The 16,836-nt window shown below is 47.5% G+C and overlaps 1 protein-coding gene across 5 annotated transcripts in view; it reads left to right on the top strand.

Moving 5' to 3' along the window:
- Positions 1–16,836, top strand: part of LOC105478059 (polyprenol dehydrogenase) — a 338,117-nt gene that overhangs the window by 141,446 nt on the left and 179,835 nt on the right. For all 5 annotated transcript variants that reach the window (XR_011618493.1, XR_011618495.1, XR_011618494.1 and 2 more), the window contains exon 3: positions 1,647–1,715. Coding sequence is in view for 1 of the 5 variants with exons in the window: in XM_071089377.1 (XP_070945478.1) it covers positions 1,647–1,715 (69 nt within the window). In the remaining 4 variants the exon portion in view is untranslated. The remainder of the gene's footprint in view (positions 1–1,646; positions 1,716–16,836) is intronic.

The following is a 16,836-nucleotide window of genomic DNA, read 5'->3' as shown; positions in this document are numbered from 1 at the left end:
GAGATAGACTGGCCCCACCCCCTTGGTACCTGCTCCTTGCAGGTCAGCTGTTTGAAGCTGGTGTCCTGATCCTCCCTTCCAGCTCTCCTGGCACCCAGGAGGTTCTTGTTGAAGCCTGTGCACTTCACCTGCTAGATCTCATCTCCCTTCTCTCAACACTTTTTCCATGACCCTCTCTGAAAGGGAGTTTTGGGCTTTGCTCACCTTGGAAAGCAGTTAACGCCACACGTTGCCAACAGGTTAATGAAGGATGAGGCTGAAGGAGGAAGAATTTGCCAAGCTCCATTCCCCTCAAGAGCTGCCCCTTCAGAAACACCTTAAAATGCAACCTCCCTGGTCAAAGACATTTGAAAAAATGAGTATGAAAAGATCAGACTATAGTCTCCTGTTTAACACACGTTCACTTCCTAAGACATTAAAGAAACCAGGCCGGGTGTGGTGGCTCATGCCTGTCATCCCAGCACTGTGGAGGCCCAGGCGGGTGGATCACCTGAGGTCAGAAGTTCAAGACCAGCCTGGCCAACATGGTGAAACCCCGTCTGTACTAAAAATACAAAAATTAGCCAGCCATGGTGGCAGGTGCCTGTAATCTCATCTACTCGGGAGGCTGAGGCAGGAGAATTGCTTGAATCGGGGAGGTGGAGGTTGTGGTGAGCTGAGATCGCGCCACTGCACTCCAGCCTGGGCAACAGAGCAAGACTTTGTCTCCAAAAAAAAAAATAATAATACTAATAATAAACACCTAATTAATGTTCTTTCACCCCAGATTTCCTCGTCTTTATTTTAGCTGTAACATGCCTTGTAGGCAAAACACCTCTTTCCATCCTTCTAAAGGCATATTCCTGAAACCTCACTTGAAGAGTTTTACAGAGCTGCAGAGACAGGAATAAGAAATCCTGAGCATGCAGCCAACTCACACGGGAACAGAAAACCAAACACCGCATCTTCTCCCTCATCAGTGGGAGCTGAAGAATGAGAACACATGGACACAGGGAGGGGAACACCACACACCGGGGCCTGTCAGGGGTTTGGAGGGCTAGGGCAGGGAGAGCATTAGGAGAAATACCTAATCTAGATGACGGGTTGATGGGTGCAGCAAACCACCATGTCACGTGTATGCCTGTGTAAGCAACCTGCACTTTCCGCACATGTACCCCAGAACTTCAAGTACAATTAAAAATGAGAAAAAGAAAGAAATCGTGAGCACGCAGTAGGAAGCGCGGTCTGTGATCACGTGCGTTGCGCAGTCTGTGAGTGCACACTGGGATGTTCCTAGCGTAAAAGCTCCTTTGAAAATTCCATTTCCACCCTGACATTTTAATGCACATTTTTATGCTTATGCTATTCTCAGCTCTCACGTGCAAATTACGCCAGCAGGTGCCCTGAGTCCCTGTCATTATTGAAAAGTAGAATGTGAAATGCATTCGTACTTTCTGCCGATGCAGGCTAAAGAAAATGGCTCTTAAATGCATAGCTTTAGTCTGCCAAAATGACTGTCAAGTTAAACGCTAGCAAAAAGGGAAGTCCATCAAAGGCACATTTCAAATTTGTGTTATACTTCTCTTAAAAACCTCTTTTTTTTTGCAGTTAATAGTTTCTGGATGATCATCCAAGTCACTGTATCTTTTTTCTTTTTATCCTTTTAGCTGGAAATAATGACAGCAAAGCCAAACAAGTTGTAAGCAAAATAAAAGAAGAAACCTTGAACGACAAAGGTACCGAGAGATACTCCAATGGCTTTTTTTCCCCCCTTGGGACAGGTCGTTTGCGTGGTGCATGGCTGAGCTTCGGTCATGTGCCAAGTGGCATTTGGGAGCGATGCCTCTGCTTTTTGCAATTTCTTTTGGGGATTTCTGGCCCCATCGTAGAGCAGGAAATGGTGAAGGCAAGGCGAAGATAGCATCGCTCAGCTCCGACACCTGCTGGGAAAGGCGTGCGGATGTGCTGGTAGCTTGCACTCTTAGTCAAATGTGGGTTCCCCGGGGATCAGGAGCCATTGTCCTTTCTTGTTGACCTCCAGGGCACATGCCAGGAGGTGCCTCTGCTGGTCGGGAGTTCTTGACTTAAGCTAAATTAGGCCAGGCATGGTGACTCACGCCTGTAATCCCAGCACTTTGGGAGGCCAAGGCAGGTGGATCACCTGAGGTCAGGAGTTCGAGACCAGCCTGGCCAACATGGTGAAGCCCCGTCTCTACTAAAAATACAAAAATTAGCCAGGCATGGTGGCGTGTGCTTGTAATCCCAACTACTCGGGAGGCTGAGGCAGGAGAATCGCTTGAACCCAGGACTGCCTGGGAGACAGAGCAACACTCTGTCTCAAAACAAAAAAGAAAGAAAAAAAGATAACTCAAACAGGAATGTGCTTGCCCTTAAGATTTTCGACCAGGTGCCAGACCAAATTCTGGTGTGCTCTTTCTGCCTGTTCACACTGAGCAAGGTGTGCACACAACTTTCTAATATCCTTCCAGATTCTCAATGCTCTGTCCTTTTATTTGATTATTTTACTTTTCATTTGTATACATGTAGGCAGCGCAAGTACAGTTTTTGTTACATGGATGAATGGCGTAGTGGTGAGGTCTGGGCTTTTAGTATAGCTAACCCCTGAATCATGTACATTGTACCTGAGAGGTAATTCTTCATCCCTTGCCCCTCTTCCACCTCCCGCCCTTCTGACTCTTCAATGTCTGTTATTCCACTGTCTGTCCATATAGACACATTATTTAGCTCCCACTTATAAGGAAGAATGCAAGAGGTCGGTCAGGGTGGTGGGAAAAATTGTAGAAAGATGTAAACCTTCTTGGAAGGCCGGAACATTTTACGAACCCTTCAGAATAAGATTTGGCTGTAGGCAGCCAGATTCTCTTATCTGGTGCCTGAAAGCTTAGGTTAGATAACAAGGGGAATGTAAAGAAACTGATCTAGATAAGTTAGTTTACTTACACATCAGAACCTGGCCTTTAATCATCCACGCACAGAACTACTCTGTCCCTCTCTCCAGGTTAGGGGGACAACCATATGAATTGCCCACGAATGTGTTGACTCAAGGCCTTTGTCATTAAATCTCTACTAAATAAAGGCCCGCAGTGCCAGCTTGTCAAAGCCACGGCTGCTGATTCTTTTTTTTTGAGACGGAATCTTGCTCTATTGCCCAGGCTGGAGTGCAATGGCGCCATCTCGGCTCACTGCAAGCTCCGCCTCCCGGGTTCATGCCATTCTCCTGCCTCAGCCTCTTCAGTAGCTGGGACTACAGGCGCCTGCCACTACGCCCGGCTAATTTTTTGTATTTTTAGTAGAAACGGGGTTTCACTGTGTTAGCCAGGATGGTCTCGATCTCCTGCCCTCATGATCCGCCCACCTTGGCCTCCCAAAGTGCTGGGATTACAGGCGTGAGACACCGCACCCGGCAGCTGCTGACTCTTTACAACACCCTGCTCCGTGTCTGGGAGCGGCCCCATCCCCTAGCCCACTCTTTCACTGCAAACCTGTGTCTGAGTGCATTTGTTCATCCGTCCTTCAGCCAAAGTCTGTGCATCGGACCCAGGAAGTTGGACTCGACATAAGAACAATGGGATTTGACTTTCGGTTTCTGAGTGATTTCCCTTAGAGTAATGGCCTCCAGTTCCATCCATGTTGCTGCAGGAGACAGGGTTTCCTCCTTTCTTACGGCTGCATAGTATTCCATCGGGCATAGGTATATATTGTCTTTATCCTTTTGTGTGTTGTTGGACGCCTAAATTGTTTCCATATCTTGGCTCCTGTGAGTAGTGCTGCAATGCACGTATGAATGCAGGCGTTTCTTTGATACACCGATTTCATTTGCTTTGAGTCTATGCCTAGTAGTGGGATTGCTGAATGATGTGGTGCTTTTATCTTTAATGATCTGAGGAACTTCTGTACTGTTTTTCATAGTGGCTGTACTAATTCACGTTCCCACCAATGGTGTAAGAGGGCCCCTTTTTCTCTACACCCTCCCCAACACTTGTAATCAAGGATAGAAATCATCATTCTGGCGGGTGCGGTGGCTCGCACCTGTCATCCCAGCACTTCTTGGGAGGCCAAGGCGGGTGGATCACCTGAGGTCAGGAGTTGGAGACCAGCCTGGCCAACATGGTGAAACCCTATCTCAACTAAAAATACAAAAATAAGCCAGGCGTGGTGGCGGGGGCCTGTAACCCCAGCTACTCAGGAGACTGAGGCAGGAGAATCACCTGCACCCAGGAGGCGGAGGTTGCAGTGAGCTGAGATCACACCATTGCAGTCCAGCCTGGGCGACAGAGCAAGACTCTATCTCAAAGAGAAAAAAAAAAAATAATAACATAAAAAAACAGAAACAAAACAGCCTTCTGACAATACCATGTTAGCTGGTGTGTGATGATAGCTCATGGTGATTTTGATTTGCATTTCCCTGATGGTTAGTGATGTTGAGTACCTTTTCTTTGTTTATTTTTTTGTTTGTTTTTGAGACGGAGTCTCACCCTGTCACCTAGGCTGGAGTGCAGTGGCGCGATCGCAGCTCACGGCAAACTCTGGCTCCCGGGTTCAAGCGATTCTTCTGCCTCAGCCTCCTGAGTAGCTGAGATTACAGGCGTGTGCCACCACGCCCGGCTAATTTTTGTATTTTTAATAGAGATGGGGTTTCACCATGTTGACCAGGCTGGTCTCGACCTCCTGACCTCAGGTGATACGCGTGCCTCAGCCTCCCAAAGTGCTGGGATGACAGGCGTGAGCCACCAGGCCTGGCTGAGTACCTTTTGCTAAAAGCACCTTTTCATATACCTGTTGGCCATCCAAATGCTAAGTGCTTTTCTCAGCCGTGTTTATGTGTGGTACCTTACATTTTTTTAAAAAATGCATATCCCTTCCTGGGCTGTTTGAATTGAGATGGTTTTTTTTGTTTTTTTTTTTTTTGAGACAGAGTCTTGCTCTGTGCCCCAGGCTGGAGTGCAGTGGCGCGATCTCGGCTCACTGCAAGCTCCGCCCCCCCGGGTTCACGCCATTCTCCTGCCTCAGCCTCCTGAGTAGCTGGGACTACAGGCGCCTGCCACCTCGCCCGGCTAATTTTCTTGTATTTTTAGTAGAGACGGGGTTTCACCGTGTTAGCCAGGATGGTCTCGATCTCCTGACCTCGTGATCCGCCCGTCTCGGCCTCCCAAAGTGCTAGGATTACAGGCTTGAGCCACCGCGCCCGGCCGAATTGAGATGGTTTTTTGAGAATTTCTCCAAGCAGAGACTGGGTGTAGTTTGATTCTTTGTTTCTTTGTTTGTTTTTTGACACAAGCTCTCACTCTGTCGCCCAGGCTGGAGTACAGTGGTGTTATTTCGGCTCACTGCAACCTCCGCCTCCCAGGCCCAAGTGATTCTCCTGCCTCAGCCTCCCCAGTAGCTGGGAATACAGGTGTGCAGCAGCACACCCAGCTAATTTCTGTAGAATCGCGGTTTCGCCTCGTTGCCCAGGTTCATCTTGAACTCCTGGTCTCAAGCGGTGCATTCACCTCGGCCTCCCCAAGTGCTGGGGTTACAGGCGTGAGCCACTGTGCCTGGCCTATTTTGATGATGATGATGAAGATGGTGATGATGATGATTGGAGACGGAGCCTCACTCTATCGTGCAGGCTGGAGTGCAGCGACGTGATCTCGGCTCACTGCAGCCTCTGCAGCCCGGGTTCAAGCGATTGTCCTGCCTCAGAGATTCTTCTGCCTCAGCCTCCCGAGTAGCTGGGATGACAGGTGCCCGCCACCACGCCCGGCTAATTTTTGTATTTTTAGTAGTGACGGGGTTTCACCATCTTGGCCAAGCTGGTCTGGAACTCCTGACCTCATGATCCACTCGCCTCAGCCTCCCGAAGTGCTGGCATGACCGGCGTGAGCCACCGCGCCCAGCCTTGATTCTTTTGAAAAGCCGCGAGAGTGAAAGGACCAGCACACAGAGCTGAGCCAGATCCCTGCCTGTGCTCATATCTCCTTTCTACCCTAAGCTTGGTGAAACACCTTGTTCCCTCTGCCAAGGACTGGGGTGTGTTGAAATTTGATCGCCAGCATGGCAGGATCCCTTTGATTTTCAGGAACACACCTGTCGGGGCTCCCCCTGAGGCAGAGCCAAGGCCAATGTGCGATACCACAAACTGGCAGCAGCCTGGCCACATCTTTTCTCCTCATTAGGATGTGCCTTGGGACGAAAGGATTGGTTTCTGTGTAGTGGGATAATTAAGGAATTAGAGAGACCGAGGGGTTGAGGAGGAATTGCTTAATTATTTAGGTGTACCCACCCGGTCGGATGAACATTGAAAGGACTGAGTGTTTTGAACAAAGAGTTTGGATGTTTTTTAAGTATTTTGTGGGGCGGGGGGAGATCTGTGTAGGGGGAAGTATATTGTAGAAGTGAGAAACAAAGACGCTAATTTAATTGAGACATGGATCGTACTATTTTTTATTTTTTAAGGAATACTATGTTTTCTGATTTCAGACTATTTGCCTAGTGACTTTGTAGCTGTACCGCTGGATAAGCAGTTCTTACAATGCTTGCGAAAGGGAGAGATGAGGCTTATTTAGCCACAGAAAAGCAGGCAGTTAACTCTTAAAGGACTTCAGCTCTTTCTCTTCCTCAGGGAGAAGTGGGTTTTCTCACATCCAGCTGAGTTTTTGCTTGTGTATTTTTTAATTTTTGTAAATTCCTGTTTCATCTGTGACAGTGGCTCCTATTCCCTGCCACCTTGGCCCTTCCTCATTTGCAGCAGTTTTTCAAAGAACTGGCATTTTCTAACACAGTGAATCCCAGAGTGCCTTCTCCGGACCTGTAACATCAGCATTTCCGGGGAGCAGACAAGAAATGCAAGTTCCCAGGGCCCCGCTGTGAATCGGGGCCTCTGGGGGTGGGGTGGGGCCCTGCAATCTGCATTCTTATGAGGCCGTTAAAAGATTCCCAGGTGCCTTCAAGTGGTAGATTTGCTGCCATCCTAAAGGCATTCAACCATCAATCTGCAGCCCAAGGTGAAGTTTCTGGAAACTGGCAAGTGAGGCATTCTTTCCTCATGATGTTTTGCTTTTAATCTGAACGGCTAAAAAACTATATAAAGAATAGTTTCCAAAAATTCATGTATGTGATCCGCCTAACCAAAATGACAGCAGAGAGGCAATGATTTATAATCACCGACTTAATTTTATTCGATTCTGAAAATGTTTCAGATTTAGGCAACACACATTTTGACCAATAATTTTTTTTTTTTGAGACAGAGTTTCACTCTTGTTGTCCAGGCTGGAGTGCAGTGGCACGATCTCGGCTCACGGCAACCTCCGCCTCCCAGGTTCAAGCGATTCTCCTGCCTCAGCCTCCCGAGTAGCTGGGATTACAGACACCCACCACTACACCCAGCTAATTTTTTGTATTTTTAGTAGAGATGGGGTTTCACCGTGTTAGCCAGGCTTGTCTCAAACTCTTGACCTCAGATAATCCACCCACCTCGGCCTCCCAAATTGCTGGGATTACAGGCATGAGCCACTGCGTCCAACCGCAGTAACACATCGTTGCTATTTTCTTGGAAAAGTTTGTGTAGAATATTCGATCATCCGTTCTTTAAAATGCAATGTTTTGTGGACAAGTAGCATGACTAACACATGATTTGTTCACACCATTAAAAATTTTTAGTTTATTTTTGGCATATCAATACCGATGGCCTTTAATTCAATCTTATAGAAAAGAAGAAAAGAATTGTTTGGGCTCTCTGTGGCTGTTTCAAAGGTTTACAATCTTGTAAGAAGGTGGGAAGATGTGGTGTGCAGTGGAGATGGTTAATGGGCACAAAAATATACTTAGATAGAATGAGTAAGATCTCATATTTGATAGCACAAAAGGGTGACTCCAGTCAACAATACTTCATGGTCCATTTAAGAATAACTAAAAGTAGACGGACGTGGGGGCTCACCCCTGAATCCCAGCCCTTTGGGAGGCCGAGGCAGGTGGATCACTTGAGGTCAGGAGTTCGAGACCAGCCTGGCCAACATGGTGAAACCCCGTCTCTACTAAAAACACAAAAATTAGCTGGGTGTGGTGGTGCACACCTGTAATCCCAGCTACTTGGGAGGCTGAGGCAGGAGAATCACTTGAACCTGGAAGGTGGAGGTTGCCGTCAGCCAAGATCGTGCCACTGCACTCTAGCCTGGGCAACAGAGCAAGACTCTGTCTCCAAAAAACAAACAAACAAAATGAATTAACGTTCTTTCACCCCGAATTTCCTAGTCTTTATTTTATCTGTAACATCCCTTGTAGGCAGGAACATGTCTTAGAACCTGGGAGGCAGAGGTTGCTGTGAGCTGAGATCATGCCACTGCACTCCAGCCTGGACTGCAGAGACTCCGTCCCCCACAAAAAATAAAACAAAATAAAATAAAACATAACTAAAGGTGTAATTGGAATGTTTGTGACACAAACAAGTGACGAATGCTCGAGGGGGGATGGATACCTAATTTGATGTGAGTATTACACATTTCATACCTGTATCAAAATACCTTAATATGCCATAAATATATATACCTAGTATGTACCCAGGCAACTTTTTTTTTTTTTTTTTTTTTTAATTTTATTTATTATTATTATACTTTAAGTTGTAGGGTACATGTGCATAACGTGCAGGTTTGTTACATATGTATACTTGTGCCTTGTTGGTGTGCTGCACCCATCAACTCGTCATTTACATCAGGTATAACTCCCAATGCAATCCCTCCCCACTCCCCCCTCCCCCCTCCCCCCTCCCCATGATAGGCCCCGGTATGTGATGTTCCCCTTCCTGAGTCCGAGTGATCTCATTGTTCAGTTCCCACCTATGAGTGAGAACATGTGGTGTTTGGTTTTCTGTTCTTGTGATAGTTTGCTAACAATGATGGTTTCCAGCTGCATCCATGTCCCTACAAAGGACACAAACTCATCCTTTTTGATGGCTGCATAGTATTCCATGGTGTATATGTGCCACATTTTCTTAATCCAATCTGTCACTGATGGACATTTGGGTTGATTCCAAGTCTTTGCTATTGTGAATAGTGCCGCAATAAACATACGTGTGCATGTGTCTTTATAGCAGCATAATTTATAATCCTTTGGGTATATACCCAGTAATGGGATGGCTGGGTCATATGGTACATCTAGTTCTAGATCCTTGAGGAATCGCCATACTGTTTTCCATAATGGTTGAACTAGTTTACAATCCCACCAACAGTGTAAAAGTGTTCCTATTTCTCCACATCCTCTCCAGCACCTGTTGTTTCCTGACTTTTTAATGATCGCCGTTCTAACTGGTGTGAGATGGTATCTCATTGTGGTTTTGATTTGCATTTCTCTGATGGCCAGTGATGATGAGCATTTTTTCATGTGTCTGTTGGCTGTATAAATGTCTTCTTTTGAGAAATGTCTGTTCATATCCTTTGCCCACTTTTTGATGGGGTTGTTTGTTTTTTTCTTGTAAATTTGTTTGAGTTCTTTGTAGGTTCTGGATATTAGCCCTTTGTCAGATGAGTAGATTGCAAAAATTTTCTCCCGTTCTGTAGGTTGCCTGTTCACTCTGATGGTAGTTTCTTTTGCTGTGCAGAAGCTCTTTAGTTTAATGAGATCCCATTTGTCAATTTTGGCTTTTGCTGCCGTTGCTTTTGGTGTTTTAGACATGAAGTCTTTCCAGGCAACTTTTAAAGTTGAAAATCTGAACAGGTTTGGACATCCATCAGTGGTGGCCCTGGCATGTCCACTGCTGGGGGACTGTCCATCCTGGGTAGAGGATGCCGAGGCCCAGCTGGGAGGGGCCATTTCGGCTGTGGCCGTTGAGCCTTTATCTCGACTGAGTCTGTCTCCAGGCTTGGTTCTTGTCCCCACAACCGCCAGTTGTCCCACGAGGGACAGAGGGAGCTGATGTGCTGTTTCATTCTTGCTCTGCTGGGATACCTGCATTGGGAGACCGCGGTTGAGCCGTGTGGATTGATTTTTAAGCGAAAAGCACACGTCCTGACTCCAGGAGCACAGACTGCTGTGGAGTGCCAGGCACGCAATTATTTCGACATGCTGGGCGCCTCTCTAGCCTGCTTTCCCCTCCTGCCTTCCCTGCTCTCAATTCTCTCTCCTTAGTTCTTGAGGGAATACTCTGGCCTGCGTACTTTGTTGTCCTTTCTGTCTTTGAAGTCGTGCTCCGCTGAGATCCCACGCTGGGCAGGGCATGGGCAGCCTCGTCCCCACAGAAGGCCGGCTAATTGGGCTCTGGAATTGGAAATGCGCGATTGTGTTCAGGAATCTGGGCGAGATGGCTCATTGCCCAAGCTAGGGATTTTCCAGGGAAACGCTTGAACTCCTTGTCATCATTTAGCCGTCGTGCCCACACCTTCGTGGCTCCTGGGTAATTACCTGCTGATGAAAGCTGTCTTACTTAGAACAAATAGTCTCGTTCACTTACCGAAACTCCTCCAAATACAAATAAATCAAACCCAGAAACTCAATGAAAGCCAACACAGAAAGGCACAGCCGTGTTCAAATGAACCCAGATGGCGAGAGAGAACCACTGAAACAGTCTTAAAGGCGCCGAAGCAAGGTCCATTCCGCCGCGGTGCAGGCCATGGTGGGCTCCTCATCCTAAATCCCAACAGAGATCAGAGTACACACGTGCTGCGTGCTCTCTTTGGACGGTGCGCGGCGTCCTCATTTTCTATAACGATTGTGTAGCTTTAATCACAAACAGCATCTTCTGATGCATTTAGCTTCCCAGCCAGATGTGATGGCTCTCACGCCTGTCATCCCAGCACTTTGGGAGGCCGAGGCAGGAAGATAGCTCGAGGTTAGGAGTTCAGGACCAGCCTCACCAACATGGTGAAACCCCATCTCTACTAAAAATAAAAAATTAGCCAGGTGTGGTGACGGGTGCCTGTCATCCCAGCTACTCAGGAAGCTGAGGCAGGAGAATGGCTTGAACCCGGGAGACGGAGGTTTACGGTGAGCCGAGATCCTGCCACTGCACTCCAGCCTGGGCGACAGAGCGAAACTTCATCTAAAAAAAAAAAAAAAAGCTTCCCAAATATTATTCTGCCAGTACCTTGTGCTGTTTTCCTCAGAAAGAGGAACTAGCTGTTTGCTTCGTGTGCTTCTACCCAGTTATTAGGTCAAGTTTGTTTTCAGGAAAAGAAACCACGGGTCAATGCCTTCTGTGATTGATGGGTGTCAAGAAGGTCCATGGTGCATGCTGCCTTGGGAGGCACTTCTACCTTGGAAACAGATCTTTGTGAACCATTATTTTGGCCTATCCAATGACCTGTAAAATACTCGAATTGATCATGAAAACAGAAGACTGTGAAATCAGGATGAAACTTGATAACAGATAATCCACGCAATGTAGTAGCTTGAAAACACGAGGGTCAGTGAAGCGTAGGATGAGTGCCTGTGGTCAGTCAGAAAGCGCTTTGTGACCTGTTCCGCGTGCAAGAGAAGAGTGTGTTGTTTTGGAAATGGCCGCCCTCCTCATCACCTGTGCCCGCTAAAGTCTGAGCTCTGTGAGGGCAGAGATGGATTGTACCTTCTGAGTCTCTGCTCCAGTGCCTGAAACACAGTGGCTCCCAGGACAGTCTACCTCGGGGCCTGTTTTATAGGCTCACCTGTGACACATGACTGGGACGTGCGTTATTCATGATGACATACAAGACTCTCTGTGTAGGCGTCTACTGGTCTTCATCATCAAACACAGCGAGAACTCCAGGTCTGGAGGCAGACATATCTTGGGGCAAGAAGACACCTAGAATGTTTCTTCTACCTGTAGACTTTCGGATTGGATAGAAGGGTTCTTAAGGAACTTGAAAAACTTGGAAAAATGACGATGTGAGTGTTGATGGCATGGAATTTTCCCCACACCCCTGGGTATGCATTTTTAATGTGCAGAATTCTTGAGACACGATTTTACAGCATAGAGTCCTTGAGGCATAATGTCTGCAGAACTTGAAATCATAGCACTTGATGTGAGTGTGTTAACCAACGATTAATTATGTTTATCCCCAAGAGAAGTTTTAACCAGATTGTGGATGTGTATTCTGGTTCAGCATATATTAAAAATCACCTTCGTGTTTTTTCTTTTGTTTGTTTTTTTTTTTTGGAGACAAGGTCTTGCCTGTCACCCAGGTTGGAGTGCAGTGGTGTGATCATAGCTCACTGCAGCCTCAAACTCCCGGGCACTGGTGTGATCATAGCTCACCGCAGCCTCAAACTTCTGGGCACAAGCTATCTTCCCACCTCAGCCTCCAGGGTAGCTGGGACTACTAGCATGCACCACTGCACATGGCTAATTTTGTTTTTTAAATTTTTTCCAGAGATGGGGTCTCGTTACGTTGCCCTGGCTGGTCTCAAACTCCTGGCCTCAAGTGATCCTCCCACCTTCCAAAGTGCTGGGATTACAGGTTAAGACACCAAGCTCAACCCTACATTTTGTTTGTTTGTTTGTTTGGTTTGTTTGTTTGTTTTGAGACGGAGGCTTGCTATGTTGCCCAGGCTAGAGTTCAGTGGTGCGATCTTGGCTCACTGCAACCTCCGACTCCCTGGTTCAAGCCATTCTCCTGCCTCAGCCTCCCAAGGAGCTGGGATTACAGGCATACACCATCACACCCAGCTAATTTTTTGTATTTTTAGTAGAGACAGGGTTTCATCGTGTTAACCAGGATGGTCTTGATCTCCTGACTTTGTGATCTGCCTGCCTTGGCCTCCCAAAGTGCTGGGATTACAGGCGTGAGCTAACATGCTCGGCCTGTGTTTTTTTTTTTTTTTTTTTAAACATAAAATGGCCCTTATTGACTATTTTCTTTTTCATAGTGAGTCCTTTTGTTTCCTTCATGTTTCTGAGTAGTGTCCTGAGTTAGGCTGCAGACGACATATGTGTAGATAGACAGATAGATGGGTTCCTGTTCGTAATTTTTCCTTGAAGCCATTGTATGTGTTCTCATGCACGGCCGTAGATGTCCCACACTCTCTGAAAGTTTAATGTGGCCTTGCAGGTCTCACGGTGTCCCTTCTATTCAGGGCTCTTCGTTTCTCAGGGTCGTAAGGCTTAATTTTAACCTTCCAAATCACTATGGCCGAGGTGGGTGGATCACAAGGTCAGGAGATCGAGACCATCCTGGCTAACACGGTGAAACCCCGTCTCTACTAAAATACAAAAAATTAGCCGGGCGAGGTGGCAGGCACCTGTAGTCCCAGCTGCTCGGGAGGCTGAGGCAGGAGAATGGCGTGAACCTGGGAAGCGGAGCTTGCAGTGAGCTGAGATTGCGCCACTGCACTCCAGCCTGGGCGACAGAGCGAGACTCAGTCTCAAAATAACTAACTAACTAACTAACTAACTAAATAAATAAATAAAAATACAAAAATTAGCCAGGCATGGGGGCGCATGCCTGTAATCCCAGCTACTCAGGAGGCTGAGGCAGGAGAATTGCTTGAACCCGGGAGGCGGAGTTTGCAGTGAACTGAGATTGCACCACTGCACTCCAGCCTAGGTGATATAGCAAGAGTCCATCTCAAAAAAAAAAAAAAAAAAAAAAAAAAAAAAGGATATGCATTTAAGGTTCCTTTGCATGTTTTCCTGGCTCGATAGAGCCCAGTGTCTATTTTCACTAGGGAGCAAAGGCCTTTCCATGGGCTTTTAAATACGTAAGAATCGGCACATCCACACACGGGCCTCCCAGATAGTTGGTGCGTTTGCAGAAATGACGACGCATTGTCGTTCACAGCCTTTCGGGTTTCGGTCTCCAACTCCTGGCCTCAGGTAATCCTCCTACCTCAGCCTCCCAAAGTGCTGGGATGACAGGCACAGTGAGCCACCGTGCCCAGCTGTTTTTTGAAAACTCATCGTCTCCTATTTCCCTAGTATTTAGGGTTAGGGTTAGAGTTAGGTAGAGGTTAGAGGTGCTCTGACTGGAGTGTTTACCAAGTCTTGGAGCCCACCTCTGGCGGAATCACCGCCTGCAGTTGGAAGCAAGGCTGTTTCTGAGATGAGTAATACTGACATATTTTGCTTTTGAATGCACGATTGCCCCGATCCATCCCGAGATACTTCTGCAGCACCACGAGATCCTTAATCCCTGCTCCTGCTCGCTTACCAGGGTCTGCAAGTGAGCCCCCTTCTGTAACTAATCTCTTTGTGCGGTCCTTCTCCAGACCCTGAATCTATCAGCCTGTTGGCATATGTATCTGTGTGTGTGTGTGCGTGTGCGCGCGTGCTCTGAGGATATTGGCACTTTTTAATCTTCTTCCATTAGACGACAAGGCTGGGGGCTTCCCCTTGCCGCCGACTTGCCGGCACACCTGGGGCATGTTTAATAAGTGATTGTGTATGATCTGCTTTGCAAATGCTCCACTTCACATTTTTCAATCCCGCCCGTAACGAGGACTGGGGTTGTTTTACAAGTTAATTACCCAAAAGATTATCGAGTGGGTTTAGAGGCACAAATTGTACGCGCTATTTAACAGATAAGAAATAATGAGTGTTGTTAAAATGGGAAAAAAAAAAAGGCTCTGTCAGCGGGGGGAGTTATCTGTTCCCTGCCTGGCTGTGTTACTGGTTTTTTTTTTTGTCTGTGAGTGAGAACTGAGGTAGAGAAACAAGGCTCTTCTCCCACCAGAGCACAGGCGGCACGTGTGAAATAACTATTCACAGTTCCTTTCCCACCGTGTCTCAAGAGGGGCAAATGCCAGGGCCGGGTGCGGTGGCTCACGCCTGGAATCCCAGCACTTTGGGAGGCCGAGGCAGGAAGATTGCTTGAGGCCAGGAGTTCGACAGCAGCCAGGGTGGCGCGGCGAGACTCTGTCTCTACAAACTATTAACAAATCAGCCTGGCTTGGTGGGGTGCACTGGGGTCCCAGCTACTTGGGAGGCAGAGGCAGGAGGATCGCTTGAGCCCAGGAATTCGAGACCAGCCTGGGCAACATAACAAGACTTTGTCTCTACAACTAAATTAAAAAGGTAGCCAGGTGAGGTGGGACGTGCCTGGAGTCCCAGATACCCAGGAGGCTGAGGCGGGAGGATGGTTTGAGCCTGGAGGTCAAGGCTGCAGTGAACCATGATCGCGACCCTGAACTTTAGCTTGGACGACAGAGCAAGACCCTTTTCTCTGAATAAAAATGGAATAATAATAAAAAGAAGCTGAATTTCAGGTGTTTTCAGCTGTTCTCTTTATTCCTTCAAATGCCTCTGTATTCTGCAGTATCCTTTAAAATATTAAGAGCAATTCCAGCTACTCAGGAGGCTGAGACAGGAGAATCGCTTGAACCCGGGAGGCGGAGTTTGAGGTAAGCCGAGAGCGTGCGACCGCACTCCAGCCTGGGTGACAGAGTGAGACTCTGTCTCAAAAATATATATATATTTATATATATATATATATAAAGTGCAATTAATGAAGGCATGAATGATGGCTAGGGGAACTATGTGGGGGTCCTTTGCTCTTTTTCTCATAAACTGTAGCTCCAAATGCTTCCAAACAGGAAATATTCTCTGTACAGCATGCACAGGAGCTTATTTAGTGTTTTTTTCTTTTTTTTGAGACGGAGTTTCACTCTTGTTGCCCAGGGTGGAGTGCAGTGGTGTGATCTCGGCTCACTGCAACCTCCGCCTCCCAGGTTCAAGCAATTCTCCTGCCTCAGCCTCCCGAGTAGCTGGGATTACAGGTGCGTGCCACCATGGCCAGCTAATTTTTGTATTTTCAGTAGAGACGGGGTTTCACCACGTTGGCCAGGATGGTCTCGAACTCCTGACCTCGTGATCTGCCCACCTCAGCCTCCCAAAGTGCTGGGATTACAGGTGTGAGCCACTGCGCCCGGCCCCAACTCCAACTCTTATCCTCACCTGTAGCTCTAACCTGTTAACATCGCTTGTAAATGTGACGTCATCCTCACCTGTAGCTGTAATCTCGTCTTCACCTGGCATTCTGACCTCTTACCCTCTCCTGTAGCTCTAACCTGTTATCCTCACCTGTAGCTCTGACATCATCGTCACCTGCAGCTGTAACCTCATCCTCCCCTGGAACTCTGACCTGGCCCACTGGCTTGCAGTATGTGGGTGGGGCCGAGTTCCCTCCTGCCCTGGCCCCCTGCTGCCACAGAGTGTCCAGGTCTCTCCCATGGGGCAGGTGTACCCCTCCCTGGGCCTCCCCTGGGCCCACTGGCCTTCTCAGGAACCTTGCTGTCTGCACTCCCATCCCCGTCCTGCCCTCTCCTCTGGCGCTCTGTCTGCTCAGATGTCCACACGGCCTAGGCACCTGCAGCCACCAGGACAGCCAGCCCGGACACAAACAGCCTCGCCTCGGGTTCCCCCTGCATCTGCCAACCCATTTTGTCCATAGCCAAGGTTCTTCTGTGAAAAATCGTAACAGTCATGAAACTCATGAGTGATCGGGCAAATCAGAAAAATTGCCAGGGATCCCACCACAGACACACATCCCTGAACCCCGAATGATCCCTGTGTGTCGTGTGTGCAGGAGACGCGGAGGTCCCTGTGTGTCGTGTGTGCAGAGGAGACGGGGAGTCCCTGTGTGTCGTGTGTGCAGAGGAGACGGGGAGTCCCTGTGTGTCGTGTGTGCAGAGGAGATGGGGAGGCATCAACACACATTTCATGCTCACATTTCCATTCACTGTCCACACTGCACACTTGTACATGGTCAATGTCCAGACATTTATATTTTGTTTATGTGTGATATTCATCTGCTTTATATTCATATTTTAGGTTTATATATTTATTGTATATGCATTTATATACTTGATATATATTAATATTTTAGGTTTGCATACTTAATATATATTTATTTTATTATAATGCATATACATCAAATTATTATGTATTATATGTGA

The sequence above is a fragment of the Macaca nemestrina genome, chromosome Y (assembly GCF_043159975.1).
Source record: "Macaca nemestrina isolate mMacNem1 chromosome Y, mMacNem.hap1, whole genome shotgun sequence".
Lineage (NCBI taxonomy): Eukaryota > Metazoa > Chordata > Mammalia > Primates > Cercopithecidae > Macaca > Macaca nemestrina.
Note: the sequence above shows the minus strand (reverse complement) of the source record. Positions and strands in the feature narration are given on the sequence as shown.